The sequence below is a fragment of the Phoenix dactylifera genome, unplaced genomic scaffold (genome assembly GCF_009389715.1).
Source record: "Phoenix dactylifera cultivar Barhee BC4 unplaced genomic scaffold, palm_55x_up_171113_PBpolish2nd_filt_p 000097F, whole genome shotgun sequence".
NCBI classification, from domain to species: Eukaryota; Viridiplantae; Streptophyta; class Magnoliopsida; order Arecales; family Arecaceae; genus Phoenix; species Phoenix dactylifera.
Genome location: NW_024067681.1, coordinates 550820 through 573453, shown reverse-complemented (window position 1 = coordinate 573453; position 22634 = coordinate 550820). Strand labels below are relative to the sequence as shown.

The 22634-nt window shown below is 36.7% G+C and overlaps 1 protein-coding gene across 3 annotated transcripts in view; it reads right to left on the bottom strand.

The window, feature by feature from the left end:
• The window catches only part of LOC103722336 (protein CHROMATIN REMODELING 19), a 35434-nt gene extending 13558 nt beyond the window's left edge, over window positions 1–21876 (bottom strand). For 2 of the 3 annotated variants that reach the window (XM_026810487.2, XM_008812858.4), the window contains exons 1-9: window positions 21126–21876; window positions 20882–20999; window positions 17133–17173; window positions 16801–17051; window positions 16519–16699; window positions 7098–7283; window positions 6794–6967; window positions 6551–6709; window positions 100–177 (exon numbers count right to left, since the gene is read on the bottom strand). In XM_026810487.2, coding sequence (XP_026666288.2) covers window positions 100–177; window positions 6551–6709; window positions 6794–6967; window positions 7098–7283; window positions 16519–16699; window positions 16801–17051; window positions 17133–17173; window positions 20882–20999; window positions 21126–21635 — 1698 coding nt within the window. In that variant the 5' untranslated portion in view covers window positions 21636–21876. The remainder of the gene's footprint in view (window positions 1–99; window positions 178–6550; window positions 6710–6793; window positions 6968–7097; window positions 7284–16518; window positions 16700–16800; window positions 17052–17132; window positions 17174–20881; window positions 21000–21125) is intronic. The other variant, XM_008812857.4, reaches the window with a different exon arrangement.
• Window positions 21877–22634: the final 758 nt, after the last annotated feature.

Genomic DNA, 22634 nt, shown 5'->3' with positions numbered 1-22634 from the left:
CCTTTCATCAGTATATGTTACAATGTAATGATTTACCCTTTGTGTGACACATCTTGTCTGGTGTTAATTGCTACGAAATGCTATAAAAGGTAATTATACCTGGCATTTTGCTGAGCCCATTACATGTTCATCTGAAAGAGCACCCTTTGCACGCACGTCACCATATGAAATTAAAAGCTGAAAAACAAAGGAACATGAAAAAAGATATACAGCCAGCTAAATATATAAAATTGACTACCTAAACATACAGAGAAAAATGTAAGGAGCTTATCACTTTTGTACTATGAAAAAAATTCTAGCCACTGCCTGTAAGATGAATATATTTGATGCTACAAAAATTTGCCATCCAGACTAGGTTGGTTCATTCAAATCAAGGAAAGCCGTACCGGCCCGTACCGGTCCGGTCCTTGACCGGTACCGGAAACAGATGAAAACCGGTATTTTCCGGTTTTCATCTACGAACCGGTACCGGGCTCCGTACCGGCCGGTTCGCACCGATACGGTTTTTTTTTTTGGGGGGCGAACCACAACACGAGGTGGTTTTTAAAACCACCGCGTGGCGCGTGGTTTTAAGGAAAGAAGTGGCCCACGGGCCACTTCTGTCAAAAAAAAAAAGCCGGGTTTTTTTTTTTGGGGGGAACCACAGCGCCACGCGCTGTGGTTTTTAAACCACCGCGTGGCGCGTGGTTTTAAAAACTACCGCGTGGCGCGTGGTTTTAGGGAAAGAAGTGGCCCACGGGCCACTTCTGTCAAAAAAAAAAGCCGGGTTTTTTTTTGGGGGGGGGGGGAACCACAGCGCCACGCGCTGTGGTTTTTAAACCACCGCGTGGCGCGTGGTTTTAAGGAAAGAAGTGGCCCACGGGCCACTTCTGTCAAAAAAAAAAAAAGCCGGGTTTTTTTTTTTTTGGGGAACCACAGCGCCACGCGCTATGGTTTTTAAACCACGCGCCCGCGCGTGGTTTTAAGGAAAGAAGTGGCCCACGGGCCACTTCTGTCAAAAAAAAAAAGCCGGGTTTTTTTTTCGCGGTACCGGCCCGGCCGGCCAGCGGTACGCCGACCCGGACCGGTACGGCGGACCTTGATTCAAATGCTCGGTTTTGTTCTACTAAAGATTAATTCAGATATAGCATCCACAAAACTGACCCAAGCTTAACCAAAGCTCGACTAGTGAAAGAAGCATGAGCTAGGACAGGCCCTAATAAAATTAGGCTTAATTTCTTTCATACTGCACATGATTATTTTAAAAAACTAAAGAAATTAATAAGCTAGTAAACATGTAAATCTGATTTAGTTTCCAAACTGAAATGTTTCTGTATATACTAGTGGATGAAATCTAGAGTTTTAGTAGTTGGGGTTTCCCAGCAAGTTTAAAAAACCATTCTGAATCTTGTTCTTTCTAACAGATCTAGCCCTTAGCACCTCCAAAACTCTACATTCAAGCATCTTTTGGTGATAGGAATTTTATCAAGATCAGTTTAGGTTTTATAACTAGAAAAGCAAGTACAGAACATCTTATAAACAACATATCCCACATAATCGACCCCATTCAAAACCATTATTTACTATTATAAATGGAAACAGCATCAGTTATTTGCATATCCAACCATACATTTTTCTCCTTTTTTTTTATGAGAGGGGAGATGGTAAAGGTATGAAATATTAAATAACTGACAATGATCAAAACCAACAGCAGTTTTTGCTCCAGTTATTGCTCATAGAAGCAAATATGCTATTTAATTAATTGCTTTTAAAAAATATTTTTTAAAAGGTATAGAGTGAATTTAAAAGTATTAATTTAATCAAATGAGCAGGGAAAAAGTAAATTTCAACTGCTCATGTGGGAACAAATGTACAGAAATATGGACATCACTCTGCTTAATACAGTGCAAAGGGTTGGGGAAGATAAGGTAAGCGTTGTATCTCTTATATGTCCTTAAAGCCAAAAGACTTCAACAATGATTTCCTTGATGACTTGGCATTCAACTTCAACTGTCAAACAAACTCTATTTCTTAGCTTTGCAAGAATAAAGCTCTCCACAATATACATGTACAAGAATGGTTCCTGTTAATATCAGTACTCTATGTACATCAAATAAGTCACAGCTTTGAATAAATGAAATGTAGGAAACAAGCAGTGGCATTGAATACGACTTCATGAGTGATGGATCTGAAGGGCTGATAACTAGTTAATAAGTTATATGAGAGCAGCAGATGGTAACAACATGCACAATGTAGACCATATCAACCTGTGAGATTTAGTAATGTGCATGATTCACAATTAGGAAAAAGAGACCTTGGTTATAGTATCAATCATGCCTCAACCAGTCATATTAGGCATAAATCCTCTCACTAGAGAATCACCCCATCAAGAAGTTCCAGACTTTCACAGTTTTCAAATTTATCATATTTAAGAGACTTTTAGGCACTTCTACTTGCCAATCTTTTGTTTTCTTAGTATGTTCCTTTCTGAATCCAAAAAAGAATTGCTTCCTGCTCTTGCTATATTTGTTTACCAAGAAAAATGACACAAATGAGGATAGGAATATTCTATAACAAGAGGCAACGTTTCAAATTTCAATCGACATAAGAATAAGGAAAAAAATTTATGTTAAACATCACCACTTCCTAGTTCCAGAATTCATCGGGTTTAAAATTTGGCCAAGTCAACTCGACTTGTCTAAATAGGTTTCTATGTTGGCTCAGCAACTGACCAACCCTGCCTAGAAGTTAAGAGTGATTGATTTTTTGACTCGATTGGCTCATAGAGTGACATCAAACTGCCACTCGATTGAGTCTCCAACACATAAAACACCCCATGTTTAAGAAATCTCATTACCAGGATTCTGTTGTTGCAAGTACTGTGAGAGTAGACTGCTAAAAAAGTCAGGGTCGTTTATAAAACCCAAAAAACAAAGAGATTTTGCAAAAATGGCACACTTTATTTTTCTTTATGCAGATCCAGGCTATTTCTTCTAGGAATCACCAGGTTCTAAAATTTTTTAACACCATTTCCCCTAGTCCAAGCAGATATGCTTTGGTGGCATTTGGTGACCCAAATGGGATCACCAAAGTCATCTTAGATCACTAGTGATCCTTATCTTAAGATAATCTAATCCCCGTGATTTGAGATCACCTCGTTTGGTATCCATGAGTAACCTGTTTGGTGTTCCATAAAATTCTAATATAATACCAAAACTACCCCTAATATATTATAAAAAAATATATCTATTAATCACATAAAATGTATTATAATAATTTTTTAATATATGTATTCATAATTAATTGTTAATATATTACATAAAAAATTATTAATCATGTAAATTATTAATCCCATAATAATATATTAATTGTTGTTATAGAATTTGTGTTTTCATTTATACTTTTAATATATTATTTAATACTTTTTAACATATATCTTGATTAGGAAAATAAGGCAAATAGAAGTAATATGTTAAATAATTTTATAACATGAATATAAAGTAAAATAATATGTTTCTATTATAATTTCAAATTATAATTGAATAAAAATATGACAATAATATGAATAATAATATATTATAATGTAATATATATCATAAATACAATAAATGTAATAGCAATGTAATATAATATACAATATTGATATAATAATTAATGGTATATTGGTATACCAATTTTTTCTGCTGGACTGAGGGGCATTTTTGTCTCCAAATTTCAGCTCAAGATTACTGCCCTTAGATAATCTTAGATATTTGACCTCAAGGACGCGTTTTCCATCATTGGGTTAAAGATAATTTGAGTGGGAATGATTTGGAATCGCTACCATATACGATCACCATGGTACAACCAAATATATTGATCTAGTCACTTCCAGCAACATCACCCTTGATCTTTGGATGATCACCCCATGCCAAACACCCCCTTAAGTCATACGTAAGGTTCGCAATCTCGATACTAGACACTGCACTGATACTATATTAGCATAGTGTTGCTATGGTCGGTACATGGCTTAGTTCAGCATATCGATACTCCATATGACCCATATATTGAGTATCGATTCCATATCGATACGATACGGCATGCCTACTATAGGGTGGTATGTATTGGTATGGCAACCTTGGTCTATTTAGACAAAGTTGCATGCACATATTTTGATCCTGGGTGACCCCGATCCGGCCCGGTTTTTTGTTCGGGTCCTAATTTTGGACCCAGACCTGACCCGGTTGAAGATCGGGTCAGGTCGGATCCGAGTCGGGTCCGGGTCCGGATCGGGTCCACTTTTTTTGTGCTTTTGGGAAAGAATTTGGGCAAATCTAATTTGGTCATATCATGATTATGAGGTGCTGGGTGACCCATGACTTGAAAGACTTGCAATTGACCTCTAGTCAGAACAGATGACCCATGACTTACTAAGTCGGTCTCCAAGCCAAATTTCATATCACACTATTTTTTGTCTCTATGACTGATTGGACGAAACTTGGTGTCACACAGCTCCCCTCTCACAAGGACAAAAAAAATTCCAGACCTTCTTCCAAAATCCAATTCCATCGCAGAAAACTGGCACATGACCCATATTCAATTCAGTGTTCCCACACTTCCTCCCTGCAAAAGTTAAAAAAAACAGAAACCAAAAACAGAAGGAAAAAAAAAGCCAGCTACCGAGACACCAGAGGTATCAACAGTGTAATAGATCGAGAGAGAATCCTGACGGACCAATAGTGCCACGACCCACACAAAAAAAAACTCTCTTTTGCTTCCCCCTCTCTCTCTTCGGGTTCATTCGGGTCGGGTCGGGTCCGTTCGGTAAACCCAGACCCGCGGGTCCTAAAATTCGGGTCAGGTCGGGTCTACGCGGGTCGGGCCGGGGCAGGTCTCGGGTCGACCCAACCCATTTGCAGCCTTAAATATAATAAAATGGAAGAAGGTTTTTTATTAAATACCTATCCTAATTTCCTGACCTTCTCTTGATCACCTTTGCCCCTCTTCTACCATTTGAGACTGGTAGCTTAGAGGCCATCCTAGCAACTGGCCATCTCATCCCCCATCCTTCTCTTAAGTCCCTGCCCTTCTCCTACTCCTCACTCAGTAACTAACACCACCTCGAGGCCAGCTGAGCAGCCAACATTCGCTTGAGATCAATCCCACCTAATGACCAATGCCCAACCCACTACCCATTACCCACTTGAGGACCTCGAAATCCACACAAAGTTTCATACATACCATTCTCCCCTTCTCCTCTATATGTTCTGTTCTCCCGATTTGAAACTTCAACTCTTCCCTCTTCTACTATCTCTATTTTTTCTTTGGGCATTTGGTACTTGTCTATGCCTTGGCCTTCGTTGTGCTAGTGTTTTTTGTTGGTCGTGCCATATGGTGTATCTTTTTCTTTTATTTTTTTTTTCCTAAGAATTGGGGGGGGGGGGGGGCTATTCCCCACCCTCTACCCTATACCAACCCCACCAAAACCCCCACCTATGCAGACCCTAGGCCCCCAGCAAACCAAGCCATTACTCATGGAACTGCGGATTTAATATACAAGGGTTGAAGCAACATCCCACCCCTTGACACAAGTCATATTTGAACTTCATTTTGTCCATTTTCAGCATTATATTTCATCCACATATCTTTCTTCAGAAAAGGTGTGGTGAAGATTCTGTACCATCACATACACATTACTACGATTACCATGTACTCTAGTACTTAGTCACAAGCAAATACCATGTGCCCTTTCTTAATTTGTACTATTATTATGTTTTAACTTCTAGTTTGCTTGCCCAATACCTACATGTTTTGCTCTTTCTAGTGGCTATCAGTTTTTCATATGCATCCATAAATTATAGTTTGTCTATGTTATATTGAAAAAAAAAAAGTGATCTTACAATAGTATGACAATTTTTAGTTATCAATACCAGTTCTTAACATATTAGAGTCTTGAAATCAAGACAATGGGAATTTGACCAAGGCTTCAAGTTGATTTGGCTGACCTTCAAGTTATGTAAAGTTTCTAGGTGTTAAAAATACATAATAAAAAAAATCACATTATTTATATTAATATAATAACTGAAACTAAATATGACAAGTTATTTGGAGTTCAAAATCTCAATACAACAAATGTTAATATGGAAGAAGCATTTTGAGACTTCAAGAACCATATGTTTGTAAATATTACAGTATAGTGGTCGTGCCAAGAGTAGGTGCAAATTAATTGAAACAAAAGAAACAAATGCATACATGTCCATTACAAAGGCGATGCAACATTGAGGAATGGCATCTATTAACCGAGCTTATAATAATTTTTTTCAGCATATAGCAAGAATATTGGTAATTTGCCAAAATTCTACAAAGCACAATGGTACCACCTGAAGCATCATTGTCTTCATTAGTATCTAGAGCATAATTTCTAACTTCGAATTGTTCATCCAATTGAAGATGCAATGGAAAAACAGTAATATGAATATTTATTCTGCATGTGGCCATCAATGTAAAAGTTGCATTTACAGATTGCAAGTCCATTAGACATGATAGGAATTAGGAAATGTAGGAGCAACGTGACATCTGAATAACAAATTACCTGATGAATTGCAAAATCATTATAGCCCTTAAGCTCTTGAATTACTTTCTCCAAGGAACATTCAAAGCCAAATACACCCTTTGGGTACAACATTCTAGCAATACGAACAACATCCTCATCACGGTAAATACGCCTCACCAATAATGGATGATTTGCAATCTGACATAATATTCCAACACAAATGTAAAATGACTACTGAGACAGATGCATAAAATGCAGATTTGCAAACAAAACTGTAAGTACCTTGCGAAACTGCACAAAATAGTTAGAAATCTGACGCTTGGGGAGTAGACCAACAACATTATTTGACATTCCCATTGAAGATTTCATCATACGGGCTTGAGAAGCTGCACGATACTTATTTATGGCATCTTCATAAGCCTCAGACTGCTCTGCCCCCATGAAAACATACCGAACCTGCAAAATTGATTACCAATTCTTCTAGTATCATCTAAAACCGACTAGAAAAGGAATTATATTACTTGTCAAGTGTGAATCTTCTAGCAACATGGTTGACAAATGTAAAACTCAGTATTAAGATTTTTACATGTTGTATCTTTGGGATGAGTTGCTGCATAACATCTGACTTCAAGCGCCTCAATATGAATGGCCCTAAAATTGTTTTTATACGGGAGATCAGATCACTATCTTCGGCATTCAATAGCTTCTTCAGGTCAACATCCCCAGTTGCAAAAATATCAGGCATCATGAATTCCAACAATGACCACAGCTCCTGCAAATATATTTTTTGCATTGATATATAGTTATTTCTATTGGCTATTGAGAATTGGAATGTATAAAATATGTAGTTTAGTAAATTTGTATAGAGTGGTCCCACATGTAAATATTAAGCAACTGGACAAGGTTTATTGGAAATAAAATAATGAAATGTTGCATTAGCACATGAACTCTTGTAGGCCAATCCAAAAATATTTTTTCTCATAGCATTCCAGGGCTAGTAAATACTGTTGACACGAAGGATTAATTTTGATGAGTACAAAATGTTTGAGTATGATACTTAATAATTGTGTTTCTTGGAGTACTTTAGTTGTTTTACAAGGAAGCTAAATAGATTGAAAGTGTTTTGAATTAAAGTTCGTCGTCTCAATACCGAACCCCATACCGATGCCACACTAGCATTGTGTCGGTGCAGTACAGTACGGAGTCTTTTTGATGTACCGAGTGTCAGTACGCCATTTGTATCAGATACTAGTACCAAACCATGATTTGAATCCTTAGAAATGCATTAGAGTTAAATTTTTCAAGTTGGAAAGAGTTTTCACAAGATTAATGGCGTTCTACAGTGAAGAATTTAACCCCAAGTTGAGTGGAGCCGACTCTTGAAAGACCACAACTTAAACAGTGAAGCAATAAAATTCAGGATCTCAGAAGTCGACCCCAAGCATAGAGGAATCGACCCCAACACTCCAGGAACCAACCCCAGCATACAGGAGTCAAAAGTCAACCCCAATCAAGCAGGAGACAACCCCAAAATTCTCACAGGGTGAAACAGAAGAGGCTGAAATTTTAGCACTTCAAGAGTCGACCCTTCCAGGTTAGGAGTCGACTCTTATAAGTCAAAAGTCAATCCCAAGAAGCCAAAAGTCAACCCCAAGATAGCCATAGGATGAAGATAGAAAACTATAATTTTAATTTATTTCAAGAGTCGACCCTAGCCTATCAAGAGTTGACCCCTCTACGTGTAATAGCTCCAAGGCTAGTTTTTTTGTGCATACAATCCACATTTAATGGCCTCCAATGACTAGTTTCAGCCTTCAACAATCAAAAGAGCTCTTCCAATCTTTATTGAACATATAAATGCTTCCACATTCAATTGGAAAGGGCGAGGATCAACGAGATAAAAGAAAAAACAAAAGAACAAGTGATCGACACTAATTAACCTTCAACCACCACTTCTTGTGCATTAATTGGAGAATTCCATCTGAACTGTGCTGCAAAAAAAGCTTCCGTCCAGCAAATTAAATAGTGTTTCATTGGTTTTAATTCAGTTCATTAAGGACCATTTATTGTATTCATTGTTCTCATTGCATTTGTAGGTAACAAGTTTCAAGCGTATTGAAATTGCGGATAGGTTGATTTGTACCTTGAAACGGAGTGTAAAGGCTTATACGTAGTTGGAAAATGGAGTGACTAGCTTGTGTTAAGTTAGAGGTTTCGGTCGGTGGTATCCGACGTTTGTATTTGAAATAATACGAATAATGGATTGGAAATTTCCAAGGAAGCAGCCTTAGGAAGTGGATATAGGTGCTAGGTTTTGCACCGAACCACTATAAATCCTTATGTTCGTGATGCTATTATTATGTTATTTGTTGCATTCATACACTAGTTCTGCACATATTTGCTATCTCATAACTATACACACTGAAAAATTTGTTTTCCGCTGCACATACTTGTAAAAGTTTTTAAAAAACCCAATTCATCCCTGCCCCTCTCTTGGGTTGCTTATCTAGGCAACAAATACATGAAAGATATTGAAGAGCAAAGGACCTAGACACAAAAGCTTACTTATAACGATCAATGTTTTAAAGTGAATGTGTATAATGATATAAGCTGTAAGGCAAGCCACAAGCCTGACAATATATGACATAACCTCCAAAGATTTCCCCTTCAAATAAGAAACATTTAAAAATCCTATGCTGCCTTTGTAGTTATCTTTGGTTTCAATTTTGGTATGTTCATCATTCTCACATTGCATACCCCAAATGAGCACAAATCTTAACTATAAATTCACCTTTTGATTCAGTCACTGAGTTTTAGATGCTTATACGATATCTTACAATGTCCAATTTAGCAAGTTGAGTCCATGCACAATAAGATTATGCTAAAGAAAATTTATGTTACTTTATCCCTCCCATTGGAACCAAAAAGACTCATGCTTATTGTGCATGCCACTCATTACTAACATAGCATTAAGCAGAAGACATGCACCATGACAGTCTCTGTATGTGATTTGCATACCTTGCAACATGTAGACTCAGCCACATGCCTCAAGACATCTTTAAAGATTCTTTCACCTTGAAGCAAGAGGTGAGGCAAGCAGAAAATTAGCCTTTTAACAATGTCTTTGACATACAAACATGATATGCATATCAGCTCCATCTTTACAGAAACAGAAAGAAGTTCAAGAGATATCCTCATTTCCCAAAATAAATGTCAAAACATCAGAATGAAGGAAATGACACAAGATGATTCAATATATCCTACCATGTAGAAAGAAAATTGAATGAGATAATGAAATGAGGAGGCAAGCAGACTAGGACAATCCAATTATTTTGCTGATGCTGTAGGTAGAACCAGTTGTATTGCTACAAGGATATCAAAATCAAATAGCATGCCTAAGGCCTTGGTCAAATGGCATAATATGCCCATATAGGCATTCATACTCGATGTAATCCCAAGTCTCTCATATTCATTAACATCTACCCAGCACCATATTAAAAAGGCCTATCACAACTTCCTGAGGCTTATATCTTAGTTACATAAAGTGAGACATATGCATCTTATACAGAGGTTCCTGTAAGAAACCACCTTGTTGTCCCCTAAACTAAATGGTATAAAGAAAGCATCTGGCTTTAGTCATCCCCACAACCAATTGAAGGTGAGGGATCAATCATTATCTTTATTTTTCCATGATATTTTATGTGGAATCAAACCTGAAATCTTAGTATGATATATTATTGACACTAGCCTAAGATTTTGCAACGATTTAGCATACACATTTTGTTTCTCATTTCAGTTCATATCCAAACTAGAACACAACACTTAACATCCTGTACCTTGTTCTTTTTTGCTTGATTTTGACAGTTTCTTAATCTTTCAAGAAAATCCATAAGGTTTATGCAGTCAGGCCATAGTCTCAACTCTTGAGGTTGAGGCTTACAATAACTCTTTATGCATTTGAATGCTTTGTGCCTCCACCACCTTAAACAATATGCATCAAATAAATGTTGACTATAAACTACAGCGTAGACATGTGCATATCAAGAAGAAAAAATAGCATAAGAAACTTTAATCACCATCAACGAAGTCATTGTTAAAGCAAGTAATAAGCTTAATATGGGTATGGCTAGGCTATGTTGCGGAGTCCATCTAATGTCTGATTCAAACTGCACTACATTGATCTTATCACAATCCCTCAACACTACCAAACTAGGTAATGAGAAATCTTGTTTTTTTATTAGAAAATAGGGCCCAAGCAAGCCAAAAGCACTAGCATAAACAAAAGTTATAGTCCAGACCTACATCTGACCCTAATTCATCCATGCATACATCGGTGTGTATGTATATATTATGTAATACATAAGCATACACATATACATATATATACAAAACAACATATATACACATAGACATATATGTGTATATAAATGTATATTGATATATACATTATACATATATGCATGGATACACACACACAGATTTCGAACAAGGATTGCTGAACTGAGCCGTATCGGCTGGTTCAACCCGAGCCATGCCGACCCGGTCTCCGACCGGATCGGTTCTCTAATGAAAAACGGTTTTGAACCCCTAAGGGCCGGAACCTGATTGGATGTGGCCGGAACCGATCAGAACCAGCCAGAACTGCACAGAACCGGACGATTCCATCCAGTTCGAACCCATATGGGTCTCGGTACCAACTCGATGAACCTTGGTTTCGAAGGTGGTAAAAATTAAAAATTATGAAGTTCCTAAGAGTGATTATTTTCAATATTTAGGATCGATTATTCATAAAAAAGAGAAAATTGACGACGATGTTATCCATAGGATTAAAGCGGGTTGGATAAAATGGAGAAGTGTAACTAAGATATTATGTGATCATAGACACCAGCTAGGTTGAAAGGAAAATTCTATAGGATAGCCATACGACTAGTTATCTTTATGGTACAGAATGTTGGACAGTTAGAAAATAATATGTGCACAAAATGAGTAGCTGAAAAAAGAATGTTGAAATGGATGTGTAGCAATACAATAAAAAATAGAAGAAGAAATGAAGTCGCTAGTAAAAAGGTGGAGGTAGCATCAATTGAGGACAAATTGATAAGAAAACAACTTAGATGGCTTAGACATATACAATGTAGGTTGAGGAACACACCAATAATTTGATACATGTAAAAGGAAAGAGGAAAAAAATCACATGGAAAGTAGTAAGAAAGGATTTAGTATCTCAACATCTCTCAAAAAGTATGTCAGCACTAAGCAATATCAACTACATCACACCTTATTTGATAGGACTAGATGTACTAAGGGCATCTGGAGAACTATATGAACTAATCTAGTACACCTGATATAGACCGTATCTTAAATTCTTGATTTTGGTTTCTAGGAATTTTTAGTTGCATAGATGATAGTAATCAAGGTGAATCTTCAATTTGGAGAGTCCAATGATTTTGAATGTAAAAAAATTTTAGGTTCAAAATGTAGTGTCTACACACTCTCTCTCTCTCTCAGACAAATGCACACACATTATATAATACACATATAATGAGTACATATCTAATATATAACTATACATATACTCTATGAAGCACAAATACTTCAAATTATATATGTCATGTCCACATTGTATACAGAATAGATACCGACAATTGTTAAGATATTTTTAAGATAATTGTTGGATACTATTGAAGCATCCTATCTTCAAAATTTTAAAAAGGTATTAAATACTTTCCAAATACTATTGAGATGCTTCTCCGGTACCTCCAAGGATGAGGTGAAGGCCTTTATTTTCTTTTATTTTCTATAGAGTATTGTTTGTTTTCATCATGAATAATGATTAATTTTGGAAGTTCATGATGTGGATATTATTGTACAGAGTATGGATTATAGTCTATTGATTTAAATGATAACTAAATGATGGAATTTGCAAATGTTAATTTGGCAATCCTCTATGCTTCCTATATGCATATTTAGATATATGTAAATAAATACATATTATTGTCGTATCCTTGATGTATCATATAATATGTTACCAGATTTGTCACACCAACTTATCGATATCGTGTCATATCCATATCCCTGCTTCACAGAGTATGCATATACATATACATACATGTATAATTTGTGTATATATGCTTGTCCTATTGATTTGAAAGATAATTAAATGATGAAACTTGCATATGTTAATTTAGCAATCCACTATGCTTCCTATATGCATATTTACATATATGTAAAGAAATAAATGTTTACTTATTATCATATCCTAACTATATCATATTATATGTTACAAGGTTTATCATACTGACATATGAATATCATATCATATCCATACGAAAAGAGGGGCTTAAAAGAACGGGAAAGAAAAGATGGGACACAAGGAGGGTTCCTAGAAGAGGAGCAAAAAAGGGAGGAAAACGAAGCTCGTTTTGACGGTTAGACATCGGGCACACTTTATTAGCTTAAGCAGATGAAACTGACCTTAAATAAAGCCCCTTTTTTAGCTTTTGCTTGGCTTTTCAGCCTCCATTTGCTGGTTCCAAACTATCACCGATCCAAGAGATCAGCCTTCAAACCTTTTTTCTTTTAATCTCTTGAAGGCTTTCTCAAGGAGAAAGCTAGTTGGGGAACTATGACCTGGGTACTTTCTTTCGTAGATGTTTTTCTATGTCTAAGTGAAGAGCTTCTTGTAATGTATTAAAAAGGGGAAGAAAGAGGAAGGGGGGGGGGGGGTATATATACTCGTTTTAGGTCCAAAATCGATAATCAAGCATCCAAATTGAAGATCCACATTACTAATCGTATTATCTACACCAGTAAAAGTACCTAGAAATTAAAAGCCAAGTAATTTTGGTGGTCTCTAACTTGTGCACCAAGTAGATACAAAAATGGAAAGTTAAAATAATATGAGACCATATTTTGCTATGACCTAAGAATTGAAATGCATTGATTTTTAGTCTATATATGTTTTAACATGTTTAGATCATGACCAAAAAGGTGGATTATCAATTTAAAGGCTTTATCATGTATTTGTTTTCTCTGAAATGGAATAAAGAGTGAGTCAAGGCTATGATCAGGTTGGATAACTGCATGGGCATGCCACCAGTTGTCGCTAGAACAAAGGAGAGAAGTAGATAGGTTCTATTGCTTTAAACTTCAAGGACTTCAACGATCGGAATTCTACCAAAGCTACTAGAGATTAAAGTCTAATTAAAGAAAAAAATCAAAAGATGAAAAGTAAAACCAAACTAATAATTTCATGGATTCAAATTGTGCCAAAAGGTCCTTTTTTTGTTTTACAATGTCATATTTACACATCCCTCAATCGTCACGTTCCTCTGCTAACCACTCGAATGTGTCTTCTCTCCCCTCCACCACATGCCCCATTGTTTACCACCACAATCCCATTTTCTTCTTTTTCAGTTACTTTCTTTGATTTGAAATTTTAAATTATCCTTCCAAATCTCATGTTATATTGTCCAATAACCGCCTTGGAACCAGTTTTTCATTAACATTGCTAGATTTCATATTCAACTTGCAATACAATGATATGTGAATTGAATGCACCCTTAGCATTTTTGCATTCTCAGTTGACTCAGTCAATTTCTTATAGCTTAGTCTTTGTTTCTTCCATTTGGCCTATACTGTTAACTAACATTCTTTGGTGTCCAATACATCATCATTGAGGTTTTTCAACCTATCCTTGCTGACAAAGCTCATCCTTAACTAGGGTGTCTTGATACTCAACCCCCTTTTCCTAGCTAGAACCAATCAACCTATTTTAATAATGTCACATGACAGCATTTTTGAGAACGGTTCATGATGTGCCATATATGTCGCTTCTACGGTACATCTCCGGTCTCAATCTTCGGTCAAGATATGGTGTAAACAGTACTTTAGCATCATTCTAGCACAATGGAAACCATCCATCTTTAGTCTATTTAATGTATAGGTTAAAGACCACTAAAACACATGATTTTTTATTTCTATGAATTATTAGTGGTGCAGATCATAGTCAATAATGTAGATCTTCAATTTAGGTATATGATTATTGAATTGGACCCAAAAGAAGTAGATACCTTCTCCTCTAGAAAGGAGCATATAAACATATATATATAGAGAGAGAGAGAGAGATTGACTTAGCTAAACTCGAGTGGATCTCCACTCAAATTTGGTCAAGTCTAGATTGAATGATGAGAGTCTCACATAGATGATCCGAGTTGTTGGATGTAATCTATCACCTCTAAACTACTTACACACCCAAAATCATATCTTCTAGGTTCTATCCCATGCATCAAGGTCAAAAAACCATGTATTGTTTCGTGTCATTTAAATTGTCCAAGTTTTTGATCACTTGATGCATGGACTAGGGATCTCCAAGGCCCATGATTTTTGGTGTATAAATAGTTTAGAGCTAGTAGATCATATCCAATAGCTCGGATCATTAATGTAGAATTTTCATCATCCAATCTAGCCTTGACCGAATCTAAATGGAGATCCATTCAAGTCAATCTATATATGTGTGTGTGTGTGTGTATGTGCGTGCATATATAAACATTTTATATGTATATATAAATATACATATATAAATGTATATGTATATCGATGGGCATTTATAGGAAGGGAGAGAGATAGACTAAGATGCACTCAAGTGCATTTGTATGCTTCCTAATGAAAATCGATATTGGACCTCTCAAAATGAAAATTGACACTATTGAACATGATATATGGTGCATAAAATGCCAAAAAATAAAAGATCCTACAGATTCAAGATCATTTCCGATGTATTAAATCAATGAAAAATAAACAATTTTCTCGATATGAAGCCATGCCTTCATTTCATCTATAATCTAGAAGCATCCAAATCAGCTAAAATATGATTGGTGTATATTTTAAAATATTTAGATCAAGATCAATGGTTTATATTTACAAATTATATAGTGTATAACATACTTTAGCTAACTAGCTAAATCCTACTGCTAATTTTGTGCTTGCTTGATGCATAGGCAAAGAATCTTTAAAATATAAATTATATTTAGTCTCTTGGCATGTTATACACCATAGATCATTGACAATGTCATTTTTCATTCCGAGAATTGCATCATTGACTTCCATTAGGAAACATTTGGAGCCAAATGCGCTCAAGTGAATTATAGCCTAAGTCTCCATCTATCACTCTATCTATCTATCTATCCATCTATATACATACATATATATATAGTATACATATATATATACACATATATACATATATATACACATATATACATATATATACATATATACCTGCATATATATCTATATATATGTTTATGCGTATGTATAATTTTGCCTTATTTCATTGCCCTCTTTTTTACAGTTTTATTCATTTTTTTCCTTTTTTCTGGTCAAAACTCTAAAAATCAAGTCAAAACTTCAACATCTATTAAGTCGAGCTTCAATACTCTGAAGACAAGTACGCTTTTACCTTTGTTGTCTCTTGTATAATATCATTCCACCCCCAAGTTTCTTTACATATATATTTTCCTTCTCAACTCTCCAAGAACTTCTCTAGCAACTCTCATAATATAATCAATCATCGAATCCCACTTCTATTTGGTTTAGTTCTCAAGTTTTCATTTTTCTTTATAAATAATTATCAGTAAAAGGTTTTGTACCTTCCCCTTCAAATAATTTATAGTTTTTGTTCAAAATCTGATTCTTTTACGCTTTCTAACATTTAATTAATAACAATTAGTGTTTTAATGTTTAAATTGCATTTTGCTTTGACATAGAAAATTGTGTATATTTAGAATTTCAAAACAATAATCTTTGCACACTTTCAGTTATTATTTAGTATCCATATCTCTGTATGTCTTGTAATAACTAATAACCATTTTAGAAAAATGCAAAAGTCTATGTCACACTCCGCTGATTGTAATAAGTAATGCTAATAAAAAAAATCAGTGCCCTCTAAACATGTTATTAAAAGAAAAATGAAAGCAACCTCAAAGAGCAAAAGGCAAACAACATACATGTAAATCATTTTGAAGAGGTGTTCCCGTCAACATCAAGCGCTGACGTGCATTTTGTGCTACAGACATTAGGTTTTTCCAGCGGAAGCTATTCTTATCCTTCAAAACATGAGCTTCATCCATGAGAACACAGCTCCACTTCCACCGCTTCAATGCCTTACGATCATCTTTCTGTTGAGCACTGCAAGAAAAGAGGTGAAATATTTAGCAATTTTCAGTGAGATACTAATCTAGATTCTGAGACTAAACATCTTACTATTGCAAGCACGATAGCTTACAAACCTGCGTCTTTCGAAAAGTGAATAACACACAAGGAGCACATTGAATGGTGGAGGCAGACCAGCTTTGCCTAGGTAGCTTAACTCCTTTGAATAGGTTGTTCTTCCAGATCCATGAAATAAGATGACAGAAAATGATGGACACCATCTCCTCAGTTCTCTTTCCCAGTTTTCTAAGACTGATGCCGGGCAGACAATCAGGTGGGGACCTGGATCATTGTCCAAGTGCTTTAGGAGGCTAAGATATGTGACAGCCTACCAAAAGAAAGAAAATCATCAGAACATATTCCACCTCTAGTAAGAAAGTTTACAATTAAATACAAAAACCCACTTTACCTGCACAGTCTTGCCGAGCCCCATTTCATCTGCCAAGATTGCTGCATACAACTACTTGTTAGAGGGAAAATATGCATGATGAAGAAGTAAACAAAGAAACGTTTAGCAAACCAAGAACTGAAAGTTAGCCAACTTAAGAGACATGCCTCTATTTACAGCATGAAGGCCCGCCGAATCAACATAAATCATTTAGTAAACATGACTGCAACACAATTTATCCCCAAAAAGTCCGACAAAAACCAAATATCGGTAAGTGTTATTGTATTAATGGATTAGAGGATTTTAAAATTGCATATAAATGTCATACTAATAAAGTTCATTTCAAGGTTCATGTCATCTTGGTTCTTTGCTTCTTCACAACCAATGACCATTTACAAAAATCAGGTTTTGCAAAAATATGAAATACATATAACAAAACATGGAGTTTCTAGCTATTAGAGCCAATCTGAATATTCTAATCAATCTAAAGCCACAAACGAGTAAAATCATCACAAGCAGGCACCCAAGAGATATAGTTGATGCTTTTAATCCCCGATATGCCCTAATAATATAGCTGAGGTGTCTCAAACAACTGAACAAGCGAGATATGCCAATGAAGTTTTCAGTGTCAACAAGAAAATGGTTTTTGATTGCAATCTGGACAAGTCTTCTGGTTATAGATTATCAAGAGAAGTCATTAACGGATTAACCTCTTATCAATTGTCAATCATGAAAGTGTCAACCACATTATACATAGCTCTACAAGTACAGAATTAGACAGATCATACAGCTCATCTGATTAACGGCCATGGTCAATTGCGAAACCCAATGTACAAGCAAGCTTACCAAATCTCAATGCCCCAATTTAAAATTCAATGATCTTATACTCTTACTGGAATTTTTTTCCACAATCCATAAGAGCTCCTCTATGGCTCTTGATCAAAAGAGAATGTCTTAAGAGTCAATAGAGGTTGACAATTTCATGTATATTTTAGAAACAAAATACTTAATAACAATCTTAGATATGAATGCAATTCCCTGCATCAGACTTTCCTATTCCCCTCTTTCTAGAATATTGCCAAGAACAGGGAGAACAAAGTCTGTCTCTCAATTGCAAGAGTTTAAACAAACAAATAAGATAGGTGTCCCTAACAGTGTTCTATTTCATAGGTTTCTTGGCAGCTGCCCCATCTGGTCCAAAGTTGCCCTCTGAGGAATTTGGCACCAACCAAGGAAGGTTGACATTCTCAAATTCTGATGTATAATACATTAACCCATTTGCTGAACCATATGGGCATATTACATAATAGGATTTAGTTTATGGTAGTAGTAATAGTCATCTGGGAAGTCTATGATCATGGCTAAGGGCTTAAGTTGCTGGAGAGCTCCTAAACTATCAAGTGAAAGGTTGTTGGTAAAGTAAAGCATACTTTTTTTGTTCAATAAACCATCTACTTTGATGTGTTTACTCCGCCATCTCTCTCCTGTGTGTTTTCCTCACAGCTAGCAGCATCGAATATTTCAGTCAACTATATACATCCTTTGTAATCATCCCTGTTCAGTATTTATCCACTATGACAGTCAGCAAGAGTAAGCTTTTTACATCAAATGGTAACTTTCATCTAAAGTATTCTAGGCTTCCAATTATTTTTCCTGATCATTTCAAATAAATCTGAGTGCATTACTAGGTATCCTTAAGTATTAGATAGGGCAACTTCAAAAGAGAATAGGCATAGGGACACACACACACACACACACATACATACATACATACATGTACACATACATATACGTATACATACAAATTCACATGTGCGTTGTGATGCTTTTCCAATAGAAAACCAAAAAAGGGAAGGAGACGGATATATGTTGTCTAACAGACAAAATAATAGAAAAACCATGAATTTACAAGTTGTTTAGCCTATTCCTAAAGCAGATTTAGGGATGTGATAAGGTACTTAAATTGATAAATACCTATAACAAATTTATGTCAATACCTGAAACACACTTACTTAAGTGCCTCTCACACTTGATTTTAAGAGTCTCCTACATGACACCCCAAAAAAAAAGAGCCAAATATCAGTACTTTTTTGTTGGCATTAGTAGGACGACTCAATGTGGTGTTCAACCATGTCTTCTAGCATCCTGCCATGTCCAAGTGTCCAAGTTACCTTAAAGATGGAGCATCCAAGTATTACATTGTCAACCTCGAAAATATTCACAGCACATACCTACATCATCTCAATCCATTCTCAACTACTTTTTTCTCAATCGTTAGAGCCTCTAATGCACTCATTTTGCACTTTAGTTCATAGTATTACCAAAATTTCATATATGCTTTATGATTAAAATGCCCATCTTATATATGCTTGCACCTTTCATGTTATCAATCATTTTGAAGCATCCTGTGTTTTCCAAAGTAGCAATTCTAAATAATGACCTACAACACTAATTAGCAACAAATGCACCTCCCTTTAAAAACCATGTGGATTGGCATTTAAAATGATTACCAACAGTTGAATCAAAGACCTATGAACAACATTTAGAAAAGAAGTGAAGCATTGCAACCCCATATATTTCCCCATCCTATGCAAATTCAACAAAGAATATTCAACAAAGAACCATATGGTTGTGCATCTCTACAAGTGATCTTTTCACTTGGGAAGCTACCACACCCTGCTTCTTCAAGATCAAGTTTGAAGGCAGCATGCATAACAAAGGAATGTATGATGGAGCAAGCTTCGTTATTAGGAATTATAGTTGCTCCCTCATTGCAACAACTACTATTCCAAATCTTTGATACTACTGTTCCGATGGCTAAGCTGCGCAACGCATGGGAAGTCAAAGACTTTGCAGGCTTCCCACATTCTTCTAGAGGGGAACTCCTTTGCTGTGGTAAAGTGGTTATCAATGTCAGTACCTAATGTGGCTAAGACGCAAATTTTACACGTGGGACTCTGTTTCTGCTACCCAACCCCCACCCCCCCACTTTGGATCTTTTGGTACTCTAACTCACATGGATATATCCATACAAGGAATGTATAATATGTCGGCCCTACCCAAAAAAAAGGAGAAAAAGAAAGCAAAAAGAAACCATCCTCCACTACAGAGACGATAATACAGTCAATGTGCATTAGGTAAATGATTACTCATATTTATATCAACCTTCTGATGGTAAAGTAATAGATACAAAAACTGATATAGGTATGACTCAAATCTTTAAATTACCACGTGCAGTTGATAGAATACTCTGTTATAAAGACAGAAACTATCATAATACACCAAGATATTACATGAATACTAATAGAATATAAGAGTATATATTAGTATCCTTTTTAATAGTTAGCAAGAGAAAATGGTTGGACAAAATTTGGACAACTAGACTCGAGATGTGTGTAGCTAGAAATTGCAGAATATACTAAATTTACAAGGTGAGTACTGTTGTTAGATGAACTCGTGCATAGTTTCTAACATACTGACTACCAAGTGGCAAGGTATAAGGGTTTCCCTTTGTACCTGACTATACATACTGATATCTATACATGCATCGTCTAACAAATATTTACTTCTAAAAATGCATGTGAAACTGATTAGAATCTTAAAACTAGTAAACATATTGAATATATTCTCTCTGCCTCTTTCTCACATTGTAAACCCTTAAAGAATTATAGACAGACTGCAAAAACATTGGCAAGCAATTTATTTTAAGTGCCACAGATGGAACAGTAAGGGGCAAGGAAAGGATTGCCATAGCTGATCGCTAATCTTACCGCCACCAATATTTTTTTTGTACAACAGTAGAAGAAAATTAACACCGACGAGCTGATAAGGCTTCAAAGTTGGCTCAAAATCCAATTCTTCACTCGCACAAGCTGCTTCAATATCTTCCTATTTGCAAAAGCACCGCAAAGTAAAAATTAATAATATATCTACAAGTCACTAAAATCACACTTAGATAAACTACCATTACTATTATACTTCATTATAGTAGTAAACTTGCAACAAAACCAGCACCTGAGTAACAACCCTACAGGAAGAAGCTTCCACTTCAGCATATCGATCGCAAGCATGAATTGAGGAGCCATAGAGCTCTTGCCGCAGAGCTGCCGATATCTCTCCGCACTTCTGCAGGGCCTTACCGACTAAATCAACTTCCTCTTCTACTACCTTCTCCTCCTCTTCCTCGTCTTCAATACGAAATTCCTCCTCATCCTCTTCCGCGGACCGAATCTCGAACACCTCTGCCACATCGTCGGCATCGCTGTCCTCGTCCACAATGAACCGCCGACCCCGGCTACCCTTCGGGGGCCGACCCGCCGTCACCACTCCCTCATCGTCGCCCTCCTCCTCCAAGTCAACCCGGCTCTCCCGCACTCCGGCCCCGTTCTGGCTCGCGACGCCGGGGCGGTAGGCGAAGGACTCGATCGGGGGAGGCGAGGCTCTGCTCTTCTTGAGGATTCTCGAGGGCTTGAAGGAGTGGTTCTCCCACTCGTCGTCGGAGATCTCCTCGAAGACGCGCCTCATCTGGCCCTCGAAGTGGACGAGAATCTAGGGTTTTTCCGAGGCGTTGTCAGAAATTGAGAGGGCTAGGTTTTGGGGCTCGGGGTGGGGAAGGGAACGGAGTAGGAGGAGCGCGAAGGTTGGAGGATTCGACGGCGAGGGGATGTCAGAAGTTTGGCGGTTTCAACGAAGAAATGTTAGAGAGGAACCGCCATTTCTTTCGTTGGTTTAAGTTTTCGGGAAATATTCTTTGGGCAGGGGCGCTGGTGCGCCGTCTGAGATTCCAAGCGGTCCTTGTCAGGTCTTTGGTCGCACACATTGGGTGGAGTTGGGCTGCAAACATTGGCTAGTATGATTGAGTTGGCTTGCAGGTTAGGACTCCCAGATGCCCCTTGGACCTAGATAGCTGCTTAAATTGGTATGTTATATTTTTTTGGATTGATTCATTATTTGAGATTGTTGAGATGGATTGATATGAAACAAAAGATCAAACAGAGAGATTTAAGAAGATCGAGCCACAGTAAAAACATAGCATACGCAGATTTATGTGATTTGTTTCCAAGCTTACATCTACGAGCGAGAGAGGATGGAGCAGAGATTCCACAATAATCAAAAGGATGTGGTACAAAAATAGAGCTGCCCCTTAACAAAATCCTAATCCTAATACACCATGTCTTATACTTTCCTAATGAGGTAAAAGCAGATGTCCATAAAAAACTAGCTTGGGTCCCCCAATCCATGAGCATGGGACGCTCAACCCTAGCGGCCGGCATGTGCACCTCGTATGTTTTTGTCTCACATCTAATGTAGCTAGATTCAAAATTAGCATGGACCATGGCTGAGATGCGAGACTAGCATGGACCATGGCCCAATAAAATTATGGAGTGGGGCAGGTTATATTCAACAAATCTCCATCTTGACTTGAATCCATCAAGTCAAACCATGAAATAGTGGAATGTCTCTTCACCTTCTCCACGTAAGCCCGAAAAAGTAAATCTCAAATATTGTGTAAGCTAATTAAGT